This window comes from Pocillopora verrucosa, chromosome 14 (assembly GCF_036669915.1).
Source record: "Pocillopora verrucosa isolate sample1 chromosome 14, ASM3666991v2, whole genome shotgun sequence".
In the NCBI taxonomy this organism is placed as follows: domain Eukaryota; kingdom Metazoa; phylum Cnidaria; class Anthozoa; order Scleractinia; family Pocilloporidae; genus Pocillopora; species Pocillopora verrucosa.
The window spans coordinates 6,460,188-6,472,995 of record NC_089325.1 but is presented as its reverse complement, the minus strand read 5'-3'; the positions used below and the strand labels follow the sequence as shown (position 1 = coordinate 6,472,995).

Here is a 12,808-nt window from a genome sequence, read left to right as displayed (position 1 = left end):
GGCTTCATGTAAGAAAAGTTGTTGTCTGATTCCTCTCTGTTTCGTCAGCCAATCAGATTCTACCTTTTATGCTATTGTTCGCGGCAAATTTCCAAGCCGCACAAGTTGTGTTTATCTGTGGTCCTTATGTTTGCCATCCGGGTGAATCAACAACGCACAGGTTTTTCCGTTGAGGCTTCCGGATAAATTATTGATTATCTGGATACAGACACCTTAGTTTCGTACATTGGTTTTTCGTAAATGCTGAAATCGGACTCGAAAAATGGCAAGGTTGAGCGAAATATGTCTATAGAGATCGCCGGTACGTCATTCGAAGAAAACTTCGAAGAATTGAAAAATCGCCTTCAGGTAAATTTAGCAATTAAGATCCCGCCAAATGTATTTTCCATTTATTTCAGTTTTAGAATCAGACATTAATTTCTGTCGCGTTTTCCTACTACGTGACTGTTATAGAACACAGTCTGACTTAAGCAAAAACCGTGAGTTTCAGGATCTTAGCCGGTTATTAATTTCACGAAATGAATTACCTTGTCAAATTTTTTTGGGATTTTTTCGAAAGCCTAGAAACGAAATCGAGATTTCACATGAAGTGTTATTTAGTTTAATATATTTTGCAACTTATTTTTTTTTAATTTCAGCCACTCTTTGATGCAGAACCACTTAAGGTATGTATTTTTTTTCGATCAGCTTAATGTTTGGTGCGAAATTCTGTGGCGCCTCTTCTTTTGAGGAGGCTACGTATACTTTCCTTCTGTAATTAAAGTAATTTGCATCTGTCAAACTAAGAAAGGTTTGTATTTAGCGATGAAAATCCAATTTCTCTGTATTTTGAAAATTAGAGAATGGTTTTTACAGGTAAATAAAAAATTGTTTAGAATATGTACTAAAGCAAACATACGCAAGTTGTGGATACGTCTTGAGTAATTTGTTGTGTTGTTTGGTGTTACTTTAAAAACGTCTTTCCTTCTTTCATTTTTTAAAGTCAAAATTGCAGAGAAAATATTGTTAATTATTTTCCTAACATAAAATGGAAAAAATAATGAAACAGCAACAAAGTTTTTTCTGATTCTGACTGCGTGTAGAAACTGTTGGAAAAGTCATAATATTACTCAACTATACTTACATTCTGAGATTGACACAAAATTTTCCTTTTTTCTGGAGTGCTTTCTAGAAGTACATCATTTCTAAAAATAGGTTGGAATTTATAAATGGCATAATTTATGCTTCTAGTTAACATGAAGATGACTATTAAGCAATTAATAAATAAATGAATAATAGATAAATTAATTTAGTGGCCTGCATCCCCTGTCAGGACAGCCCTCTTACCCTTGGTTGTTGTTTGAAGCTGGTGCTTGGCAAATTGGAATTTGATTTTCTATGAACTGATCCAAATGTCCATTTTAAGGTTAAAGAAGGTTCTCAAATATGTTGCAAAATTCTAGAAATCACTTCTCAAAATTTTTAAATGTTCAAATTTTTCAGGTCTTTGGGGGACTGTTTCTGAAGTGCTCTAGAAGGGTGGTAATTTAATTAATTCCCCTCCTCAGTTCAGATCATGTATCTATTATGTTTTCTAGTGAAAACCTTGTCAGTCAATGAACACCTTTTTATGTGATTTCTATGTCAGGCTCAGACAGATTCTTGCCTGAGACGTTTTCTGCGGGGATTTGGTGATGTAGATGAAGCATACACTGCCTTGATTAAGTACATAAACTGGAGAGAAGAATATGGAGTCAACTGTTTGAGCAGAGGGGATGATGATATTGAAGTACAAATTGCTTTGGATAAGGCTGAAGTGTTAGAATTTCCAGATCACAGAGGAAGGTGAGCTCCAATACTTTTATTTATCAGGAGTTGTATATTTATTTAAGGTTAGTTTTACTGCTTCTTTTTTGTGCTAGTTATGTTTATTTCCTGAAACAGACATCATCCCCTCAAACAACCTTCCACCATTTCCCCTCTTCCTTGTCCCTGGCATCCACCCCTCCCCCTTTATCATACCAAAGAACCCCCTCAACCCTCCCCCTCTATAGACTCGCCAAGAGTCAGTTATAACCCACTTTAACATTAGATGAGTTTTTTTACCTTTCTGCAAATAGCTATGCTGTGATCAACGTTAAGTTTTAGAGTAAGGTGTTTATTTTACATAACCATTGTTTGATCATTGAATTCAGCCAACATATTTTGATATCTGTAGGCCTATCATTCTTGTGACAGTAAGGAATCATGATGCAAGAACCAGAGATTTAAATGTCATCACCAAGTTCATTATTTACATTTTGGTATGTGATCCTAGTTATCAGGCAACTGGCCATAACTTGCTCATGACAATGGTTGTGGTTGTTCACCATAAGCAGGGTAATCAATACAATTTTAACTCTTTACACCTCAACATCAGTATGTATATTCTCCACACTGTTCTCTATACATTTCCCTAGGTGTTGACAAAGAGAATTTGTTTATAAGAACAACCAAGAGTCTCTTTAATTGGTGATCATTCTCCTTATTCTCATGACCTTGATGTTTGATTCAGGGGTGGTATTGTAAAGAGAAGTTAGATGTTAGTCACTCTTTGGGGTTCAGGGGTTGAGATATGTGACTGAACAAGTAAAAAGCATTCAGTACAGATAACTTGACTGAATTGTTTCCTTATGTCTAAAGGAGGAGGCAACAAGAAGATGTGACGAAGATGTGATTGACAACCTTTGCATCACCTTTGATTTAAAGGTAAGTTGATCATGTTATCATTTAAAACCAGCAGTAGACAGAATTATTTGGTTAGTTACATGTAGGTTACTAATAAGCCAGCTACTTTTTAAATTAAACTGAATTATTAGTTTTATTTAATATCACTGACTCTGTTTGACTTTAAAATTCAGGAAGTAGGATCAGACATGTTTTGATGCTACTCTGGTTTACAGATTTAATGAATGTAACCGAAGAAGCTACAATTCATAGACCCAACATTTCAACACTCCTAGACCCAGGACAGGAGTGTTGAAATTGTAACTCCTTTGGTTACATTCATTAAATCTGTAAAGCATGAGTAGCATCTAACCATGTCTGCTTTACCATAGTCATAAGTCCTTATCACATTTTAAGTAAAGTGAATGCTGCTTTGTTTGATCCATAGGGTTTCGCATTTAGCAACATGGACTATGGATTTGTAAAGCAGCTCATTTGGCTTCTGTCCAGACGATATCCTGAAAGACTTGGAAAGTGCTTGATTGTAAATTCACCATTTATTTTCACTGGATGTTGGGCACTTATCAGACTGTGGTTAGTTTCATTGAAATTTAGAACCAACTGTAACACTTGAGGAGGGGCTTGCCCCGGAAGATCCAAGATTGAAAAAAACCTGGACAGGTGTCTGTTTTGAATATAATTATTCATTACTGATATTTGCTTCTATATTCACTTCATTAGGTTACATGAGGTGACATCAAACAAGATTGTTTTTATCAAGAATGAAGAACAACTTGCAGAATTCATACCTCTTCATGCTTTACCAAAATCACTTTTTTGAAATAGTTTGTTTTAATTTTTAGTTAGTTTTTTTTTCACTCACTCTTTTGAGGTAACAGCCTGCCTGAGTACCTTCAAGACCTGATTGCTAGCCAACAAATTGTTTTTGTGTTTGTTATAAATGTCTTAAGATGCTGAAAGTACAGCTTTTTTATTTATGTTTAAGATAAATGTTGATATTTAAAGAAGTATTAATCTCACATAAAGTTAATTTTTAGCTAATGTGAAACTTAGTAAGAATGGCATGTAACTTATTTCAGGAATTATTCTAAAAAGTGCAACAATTTTGATAGATTAGTAAACAACATTCTGTAGTAACACTTCACTAACAAGTTTAGGTATTCTGATCTACAATATTATACTATTTGATAATTGATATGGAAATTCATGTGTAGTATGCCAAGATAAATTAAAAAAAGTTGCTTAATAAGTTACAATCCAAAAACAACTACAACGATCATTCTTACAAAATTGCAGTTGTTTTAACTTGTTTAGTTTATGTTAGCTGAAATATTTTAATTGTCTCATTCGCCATGTGAAAGTTGTAATCAAAATCATGAGCTTCTTTCTTCTGCGAAGAACAAAATGTTGTCAAATTAGGCAAAATTCTAGTACATATTTGACAGCTCATATTTGTAAATGTAAGAGGTGATTTAGCACTTCTTTCAAAGTTAATTTAGAATTTTCACTTCTTTCAAAGTTGATTTAGAACTTTTATTTCTCTCAAAAATGGAAATAATAATGGGGAATTGTCGCAATTAATGGTAATAAAACTTATTGTCTTTAAGTTTAACTTTGTGTAGTTTTCCTCAATCAAGGAAAAAAAAATTAGCTTGGTTTCAAAAACTGTTCTTACATTTGGTGTAGGTTACATGAGTTCAGGTTACAGAGATGTCAATAGAGAAAGTCCTAGACAAAAAATGCCCAGGGATTCCGAAAGTTTATTCTCTTTTTTGGTTACAGTAACTGAAATGCCTCAAAGGTAACCAAGGGAATTTAAGATTAATGATATCAAAGAGATAAACAGTTCCACACTGCATGAAACTCAGCTGATGTCAGGAGGCCATTCAAACCCTTTTAACCCCAAAGAGTGACTCGCATCTACTTTCTCCTTACAATATCATCCCTGATTGAAACCTCAATCCTTTAACTCCCACAAGTGACCAAGACCGAATTTCTCCTAATATCAAGCAGACAAGTGATGAGAATAAAGAAAAATATAAATTAATGGAATATAAGTTGATCCAATACCAAATTTTCCAAACAAACATCGCAAGAACTGTATGGCAGACAGTAAGGAGAATTACTAATGAGATCTTGGGAGTTGTAGGGTTAAGGTCTAGTGAAAGAGGGAAATGATCACCAACTTAAGAAGGTCCTTGATTGTTACACAAATTCTCATTCTCAACACCTTAGGAAATGTAAAGAGAACTGTATGGAGAGTATGGTGTATTTAGGACACACTTTAGTAGCCTGGCCATTGTGGCACAGTGGGTGTTGCGATGTTAAAGTAAATGTATTATCACTGCTCCTTACCCCACAACGTTACAGACTGGTTTTTGCAGAGACTGTTTGAATGTACTTCAAAGAAACCATAGAAATCACTATCCTAACAGGTTTACTCTAATATGAAACTGCAGCACAGGAATGCAGTGATGTGATTTCATTTTATTGCTACTATTTCATAACTGAGTACATTACATCATGTTAATACCTTTAGAAGGATTCAACATAGTAGCATATTGAAGAATGTCACAAAATAAAAGTTTCATCTGGTGCTGGAATGCTATTATTTACTACTTTTATTTTCTATTTTAGCCCTTTACCACCCATTACGATAAACATAAGGGCATCTGGAATAAAGCCCTGAGTAACCCTTGATGAAACATGAACTTCTCCCTATGTTTCACATGGGGAACATAGGAAAAGTTGAAAGGAGAATCTAGAAGTGTGTGAGAGGTCACTTAGGGCTTTTTTCAAGAATGCCTTAGATTGCGACAATTTGAATGCCAAATTAAATTAGAAATGTGTTATTTTGTTACCCACTCAAGCATCTGGGAAAACATTCATAGCCATATCCGGTCTTCTGTCAATTTAATGCACCACTTAGCAGAGGATGCAGAACTAAACCTCAGTCTTTCATTCCTCCTCAAAATAGGATGCCATTACAATGAATTTTAAACATAAATTTGTTTTTCCTTGTTTGAATCATACACTTAGCATTGTTAAAGGAGTACACTTTCAATGTTATGTTGTAAACTGATTATTTTCCTTGTTAGTGTTGTTTAGAATGATTATGTTTCTGTGATGTGATTATTAGAATTAGCTCATAAAAATATCTGCACTTTGAAGTTTACTATATTAAGCAAGCAAGTGAGCTTGCATTTACACTGCAGCACTACTGGTAAAGTGGCTAGAAACCAGCAAGGTGGCAAAGCAGGCTGGAATGGGATCACAGCTTCACCAATTGGGCCACAGCATTTCAGAGAAAGCCTGCATCAGGTCTACACTAAATTGCAAATAATAAGAACAGAAATAAAATAATTACCACTAATTACCTTAAACCTGATAACATACTTAAGAGGTTTATTTACAAGGCAGCTAGTTAATATGTTAATGAGAATAACATTAAGCATTTACTTATAAGTTAGTAATTTTGTGTTAAATTATATTCCTTAGTACAGCAAATTTATTTACAAACTGCAGAGTGAGTATTTCTCTTCTCAATTTTTTTCTCCAGGATCACAGACCCTGAAACAAACAAATAATTGCAGAGGAATCTCTGACAATTTTAATTAACATAATTCAATGTTTTGATAATATATTGACTCCAACATATTTGTTGTACAAATTCATGAGATGTGCTCTGCCACAATTAAGCTGGAGGCAAACCAACTGAAAAATTCAAATCAACCATTTAAGTCATTATATGGTATCAAAATAAATTTTTTTTATATAAATAATAAAATGAACTTTGTTTTTCCAAAAAATTAGAGTCTCTATAAACCACTAAAACAATCCCCAACTTTACACAAACTAATACCTTGCAAGAAATAAATTAACCACACCCCAAACACACCTAATTTGAACCAAGAAAGACTATTAGTAATAGTTGCAATATACTCAGTCACTTGATAAAATAAACTTTTTTGAGTAGGAAAAAAATTTCTCTGTGTAACATTAATCACTGGTTCCATAGAGTGTTAACACCCATTTTGACACTGTGCCTGCATATCCTTCGGCTGAATCAGAGCCTTCATCCTCCTGTTGCAATAAACTATCTAGATCACCCTCGTCTTCAGCGACTGGGAACACTTGATCACGCATGTAATCTTTTCCAAACCGGCCATGATGTATCTCATCATGATAGCTGTCGTAGTCATCCATGATCTCATCCCGGCGTGCTTTCAACAGGTCATGTTGTATAAGAACCTTCTCCCTTTCCTCAACATCTGGTTTTGATGGTGCACTTGAAGACTTCTTGTCGTGGTGGAATCTTAGGATCCATGTTCCTTTAGGGGACTCGTCCCAGAAGTGCACAGTCATGAAAGCCCAGTCATTCAGTCCAAATGTGTCCTTGTCATTGCGGCGAACAGAAAGTAACTGACTTGTCATTTTTCCTGGGGAGGTGAGATCAATGCTGATATCACCACGGAATGCCTTGGATAATCTGAAGCTGACAGTGACCTGTACGTGCTCTAGTTTCTGGATGTCACATGCATCTGTGTTGAGGCTCAACTCCAGAGTACCTCGAATTGGAATATACGGATCCTTTATAGGGCCATTTACTGAACAATTCTGCTGTTCCCCAACTGGCATCCAATTCACTGCTTCACTCACCATCTTGGCAGCATTAAGACGACCAAATCCAAACTTGTGATTCACCAACAAACCTGCGGCATTCTCAACCCATCCTTCATCTTTTGGACTGGTCTTCAATGCTGTTTTCACAACAATGTGTTGAAGATCACGCCAGGTCAGATTTTGGTTTGCTTCCAGAACCAAAGCAAAGATACCTGAAGCCAGTGGAGCAGCTGATGAAGTGCCACGGAACCTTGTGGTGCACTTATGCTTAAGATCAGTGGTGACTAAGTCAGCTTCACTGGAGCCACCCCGGTGAGTGTCTCCTGTGTAGGTTACTGCCATTGTAGATGAACACTGTTCATCATAGTAAGTGGAGAGGCCATATCGACTGACGGCTCCAATAGATATCGTATAGATACTAGATGTGTAGCCATCTGCATTACAATCATCATCAGCAAGACCTCCATTACCAGTGGCCCAAACAAATATACTTCCTTTCCCTGGAGAGAAATAATAAACATTTTCAGATATTCTTATTGTAGTGATGGGGTATTTGAGGATTTCTTCATAGTAAAAACAGGGAAGTGTTTGCACTGTCAGACACTTGCTTTATAGTGGCAGCCGACTACAAAAACCATTTACACCCTAACATCAGTATGCATATTCTCCATACTGTTCTCTATACATTTCCTAAGGCATGGACAAGGACAATTTGTTCAACAATCAAGAGCCCCTTTAGTTAGTGATCATTTCCTTTATTCTCATGACCCTAACTTCTGACTTAGTAGTGATATTGCAAAGAGAAATTAGATGCTTATCACCCTTAGGGCTTAGAGGGTTAAAACCTGAAGACAATCTCACTTACAACCTTCTCACTCTGGACAGTCCTCAATTTCCAATTGATTAGTCACTCTTAATTTATATTATCTTCTGCTGGTTGAAACAGTAAGGAAAGTATCAAAATAAAAAAGGAGGCTTGAAGAAAAAACAAAATGTAGTTTTCCCATAAGCATTAAATAGATAGACACAGCTGTGTGGAAAGGGAAGTTTTCCATTTTGTGTTTCAAGCTGACATGCTGTCAGATCAGTAAACTTAATTATCACTACCAATTTGTGATGGCTTCATTTAAGCTCAGCGGTCAAAAGTTAAGAAATGCGTTGGCTGAATTTCATTCACTCTAAGACAATGAGTGCTTTATTTAGAGCTGTGTTGTTTTACCCATTACAAAACAGTAACTAAGAACTAAGGCATTTCTGCCAGCAATGAGCCCTGTGATTTTCAATTCTTTTTCTATCAGTGTATTTATGTTAACAGTACAAGGGCCTGCAGCTGTTGTGTAAGGAAAATAATTCTTAGAAAACATCTATGGTAAAAACATTTTGCTGTGGTTTTAAAAGCATCAGCTAACCTTTAAAGTAGAAAACTCTTTAGCGAAAAAAAAAAAAAAAAATTAAAGAACTTCCGACTTCGAATATTGAGCCTCGATACAGGTTCGATAATACAGCAATAATGATTCTTAATGATAACCCCTTAATTTTCACTCTCATTTTCAGCGAAGAGCATTGGCAATATCAAAACAATGTCGTTCTTAATTTAATTTGTAATGACAAACGAAGGTTTCCTTCCTTATTTCCTTTTGTGTACAATAGAAAAGCTGTGAACGATTTTAATGCGAGTGGGAGATCTACGAAATAACATACGTCAAGAGAACTTTTAGACACCCACGCATACTTAGTGAACCTCCGGAATATAAAATACGGAATAATAGTAGAAAGAAAAATATAAATCCTTAAATTTTAAGTTAAAAAGAGAGCCATATGAAAATTCTGTCAGAAAATACAGCAAAAAATATTCAATCGAAAAAAAACCACTCCGATATAATAAATCTAGTTTCTGTGATAATCAAAACAAAACCTGGCTCACAGGTTTAAATAATTAATGACGATCATGCATTCAACTTTCTGAATACTAAATCTGACACAAGCGATCTAAAGTTGATTTATTTTACATGAAAAACATTAACTTGATTTGCCTCGTAAAATCTTTTAAGTAAAATATTTCTCCCTATGGACGTTGACAAGAACTAATGAATCATCTTTATGTAGGAAAATTAAGTTTACATGGCTGTTGCCAAATTAGTTTAGCTTACCTCCGCGACCGTACTTAGCTCCATCTTCAAACGCTTGCCTTCCCAACGGTCCTGGCCTGCCAAAAGTTTTTCCGTCGTCTTTCGGCCCCCAACAATTACTGTAAATATCGATGTAATCACGTCGAAAGCCTAAAGCGCTTGCTTCCAATAAATCTGTTGCCGTACCGTCGAGCATTCGAATTCCGCCAAGATTGACGTTAAAAGCTACTCCGACTCCGCATTCGTTGTTATCTTCTTGAGCGCCTACTTCCCCAGCGCATTTCGTACCGTGCGCGTTATACGGATCGCTGTCGTTCGGAAATGGATCGTCATCATCGTCATTTAGGTCTTTACTTGCGTGTGGATCATAGTTTCTTTTCAAATCGGGATGTGTGTGATCTAAACCATCGTCAAGAATGCTGACAACAACCCCTTTACCTGTTATACCACGACGCCAAACATCGAGTACCCCTATATCAGCTCCGACTAAATGTTCATCATTTTGACCCCAGTTCACCAAATACCATTGCCTTTCCCATCCAGGATCATTAAATATTCTCTTGTATCGCTGTTCACGGTATTTCCTTTCTAATTCTCGTTCTCTTAGGTAACTCTCTGGCAAGAAGTCGCGCTTGTTTCGTTCTAGAACGCGCTGTTGTTCGGCCCATACGATCCTTGGATGATCGTTGAGTTGACGAGTTCTCTCTGTCGCTCGTCGCTTCAAACGAGCGCTTGTTCCTTCGTGCATGAACTTGAAAATACGGGGCAAGCTACCAATTCTACCATTGTGTTTCAAATTAAAATTTCTCGCTATTTCGTCAGCAAGGTTGGAGTCGTCTTCGTCTAATTCTACCGCCCAGATATTTGTGAACAGAGGCCTATCGTCTTCTCGGAGGTCACCGAGATGCTCATAATCTTGAAATTCTTCGATTTCATGCTGAAAGACAGGTAGAATCAAAACTGCTACAAATAGTAGCGACGTGAAAAGAAGTTTTCTAAGAATCATTGGAAAGGATTCCGCCACGGAGAAAGTTCTCCGTTCCTAACAATCGTAGTAACCACAGTTGAAATTTCGGTTAAATATACTCACTGCGCCCGAAAGGTATCATACAGACTGGCTGTCAATTTTCCCAACACCCTCACGCAAAAGCCGAAACAGGAAATAATCCCGGGTAGGACAGCCGTGGCCTTTTTCCTTTGCAACATATATACAATAATTCGTCAACGTCTAAAAGCTTTTCTCGCAATTGAGCTTAATGTTTGCATTTTTGCTGAGAAAAGTCGTTGAAATTTCTAAATTTGTCGCACTTATGGGTAATTTGTGCGATATTAAAATTGATGTATTTCAACATCCCCTCCCCTCTTAAATTGTTGGAAGCTACGCTACATTTCATTGGTTGGCAGGGAGAGAAAAATATTAAGAGCGCGGAAGATTAATCGACAGAATGCAAATAAAGAGACACAGGATTGCTAATCAGCGAGAAAGTTTTATTTCAAGGCAGACGGGAAGACAGCACTTGAATAAATAAATCTGCAATCGTGTATTTAAAGTTTGAGCAAAAAACAAATAATACAATAGTCGGCGAGAGTTTTTACTCTCGTTACAAAAGTTAGATAAGTTGATCCAGAAAAGCGCCAAGCACTGTCAATTTTATGTAAGAAGAGAAAAAAATATATCCTGTTACATTCTCCTTCAAATTTGAAAATATATTTCTTTGGTCCCAGCTGTTGAGAAAATTGCGAAATCATCATCAAAGGGAATATCTGACATAGAAGCAATCTTCTTCGTGAATTTAAATTTGTTAATTTTCTCTTACCTGAGTTTAAGAAGGGAAAAGGTGTAATTTTACTATTCGAGTAAGAATACTGACAAAATTTTCCAATTTCAGTAAAAAAGAAATCTAAAAAACACAATTTGTGAAGTGTTAGGGGCAGCTGTGTGTTGTTTGTGTTTGTCACTCACAGCCAATGCCCGAGGAAAGTGAAAATGATAAGAGCTGATCTTTGCGCGACGCGAGTGAAGATGGCGATAAATAGAAACGGAAAACAAAAACTTCGAGAAAAGGTGCTCCTTTTCAACCGAGCTGATAAAAAAAAGTCGCGTATTCAATACTTAGGAAGGAACTTTCATGTTTATACGAGACATGAATTGAAGCTATCGTGAGTAGGAAGTCAGGTTAATTTCAAAAACATCAATGGTCTTCTTTTTCATGTAAAACAGAGGAGGTACGAAACAAAGCGGTAATGTCATCCCACACTATATTAATTTTCAAATTGATTTCGAAAATCGTCGCACGTTAGTGGAAAAAGGGCGAATTGAGGACTGCGTTCAAACTGTTAAAAACCAGTTTCAGATTAATGAAGGAACTTTAGTCTCTTTACGAGTGTAAATCAAGTTTTTTTACGATGCTAGATAATGCGTGTAAGCCGACATAATTGAGTCAGCTGGTGCCCGCTGTAACGGCATGATTTATGATAATACATTTTTCTTGAGGCTTAAGTTGTCGCCGAATCTGATAAAAGTCTCAAACTGAACAGGAGTAAGCCACGTAGTTAAAAAGATGAAAAAAAACCTGAACCTACAGCAAAGTAAAGCAGTTTCCAAAGTTGGGTGACTCGTCTCTTCCGAGAAGCTAAATCTACCAATATTTTGCCACGGTGAACCGACTTACTTTTCTCCTCATTCAGCCACAGAATGTTTAGTGATAAGAAAACCAAATTGTCACTATTTTAAGCTTTTTTCAAGAGGGTTTATAACGGAATATATAGCTGACAACAACAGAAACTAATTGAAAAAATATATCTTACGAGAAGAAAAATGATATTGTTATATCTTTGGACTACCCTGCTTCACCAAAATCCCCTCTCCATTTAGATCAAACTTGTAATATATAAAGCTAGCCTTGAATTAAGGCATATTTTTGTTCTAAACCGTTTCTTGACTTTCAAGTACACGAGTGGAGTTCCTCGAGGCTTCAACGGATAAATCCAGAAAATTGAAATGGAAGACTGAGATCACTGAGCTTTAGAAAGCCATTGACGTGTAAGGAAATGCTCTGTTATCTACAAGCCCCACGTCGTTGTCGTGTCGTGTACATTTCCGAAAATTAGGTAAAAAAAAAATTAGATAAATTTTGAGTGAGAAACTCGAAATAATCGAAAAATTTTAACATGGAGTAGAATTAGCAAATAGAGGCATTCGAAACGTAAAGGCCACTGAATTCTACGTACATCCTGTGATTTTGCGACATGTCTGCCTTGTCACGTTTGCCACTGTGGTCATGTGTGCATCCGTGGTATTTTTGCTGAGATGGAGAAGGTCGAAAAGCAACAGTATTTACCGTGGACAA

At 36.3% G+C, this 12,808-nt stretch overlaps 2 protein-coding genes across 2 annotated transcripts; one reads left to right on the top strand and one right to left on the bottom strand.

Moving 5' to 3' along the window:
- Positions 1–88: 88 nt before the first annotated feature.
- Positions 89–5,066, top strand: LOC131794800 (uncharacterized). The gene is made up of 7 exons (XM_059112354.2): positions 89–348; positions 639–665; positions 1,628–1,824; positions 2,198–2,282; positions 2,662–2,727; positions 3,134–3,279; positions 3,427–5,066. Exons 1-7 carry the CDS (start codon positions 241–243, stop codon positions 3,524–3,526), a joined length of 729 nt encoding a protein of 242 aa, XP_058968337.2. The 5' UTR covers positions 89–240; the 3' UTR covers positions 3,527–5,066.
- Positions 5,067–5,173: 107 nt separating this feature from the next.
- Positions 5,174–10,684, bottom strand: LOC131794814 (PC3-like endoprotease variant B). Its single transcript, XM_059112374.2, has 2 exons — positions 9,480–10,684; positions 5,174–7,829 (listed from the first exon to the last, which is right to left on the bottom strand). Exons 1-2 carry the CDS (start codon positions 10,462–10,464, stop codon positions 6,706–6,708), a joined length of 2,109 nt encoding a protein of 702 aa, XP_058968357.1. The 5' UTR covers positions 10,465–10,684; the 3' UTR covers positions 5,174–6,705.
- Positions 10,685–12,808: the final 2,124 nt, after the last annotated feature.

Bases quoted from the DNA above. Each gene is read 5' to 3' on its own strand.
- LOC131794800 (XM_059112354.2), top strand. From the start codon at position 241: ATGCTGAAATCGGACTCGAAAAATGGCAAGGTTGAGCGAAATATGTCT. The intron at 666-1,627 runs GTATGTATTTTT...TTTCTATGTCAG, and splicing joins TTGATGCAGAACCACTTAAG to GCTCAGACAGATTCTTGCCT. The intron at 2,728-3,133 runs GTAAGTTGATCA...TTTGATCCATAG, and splicing joins GCATCACCTTTGATTTAAAG to GGTTTCGCATTTAGCAACAT.
- LOC131794814 (XM_059112374.2), bottom strand. From the start codon at position 10,464: ATGATTCTTAGAAAACTTCTTTTCACGTCGCTACTATTTGTAGCAGTT. The intron at 7,830-9,479 runs GTAAGCTAAACT...ATTTCTCTCCAG, and splicing joins AGCTAAGTACGGTCGCGGAG to GGAAAGGAAGTATATTTGTT.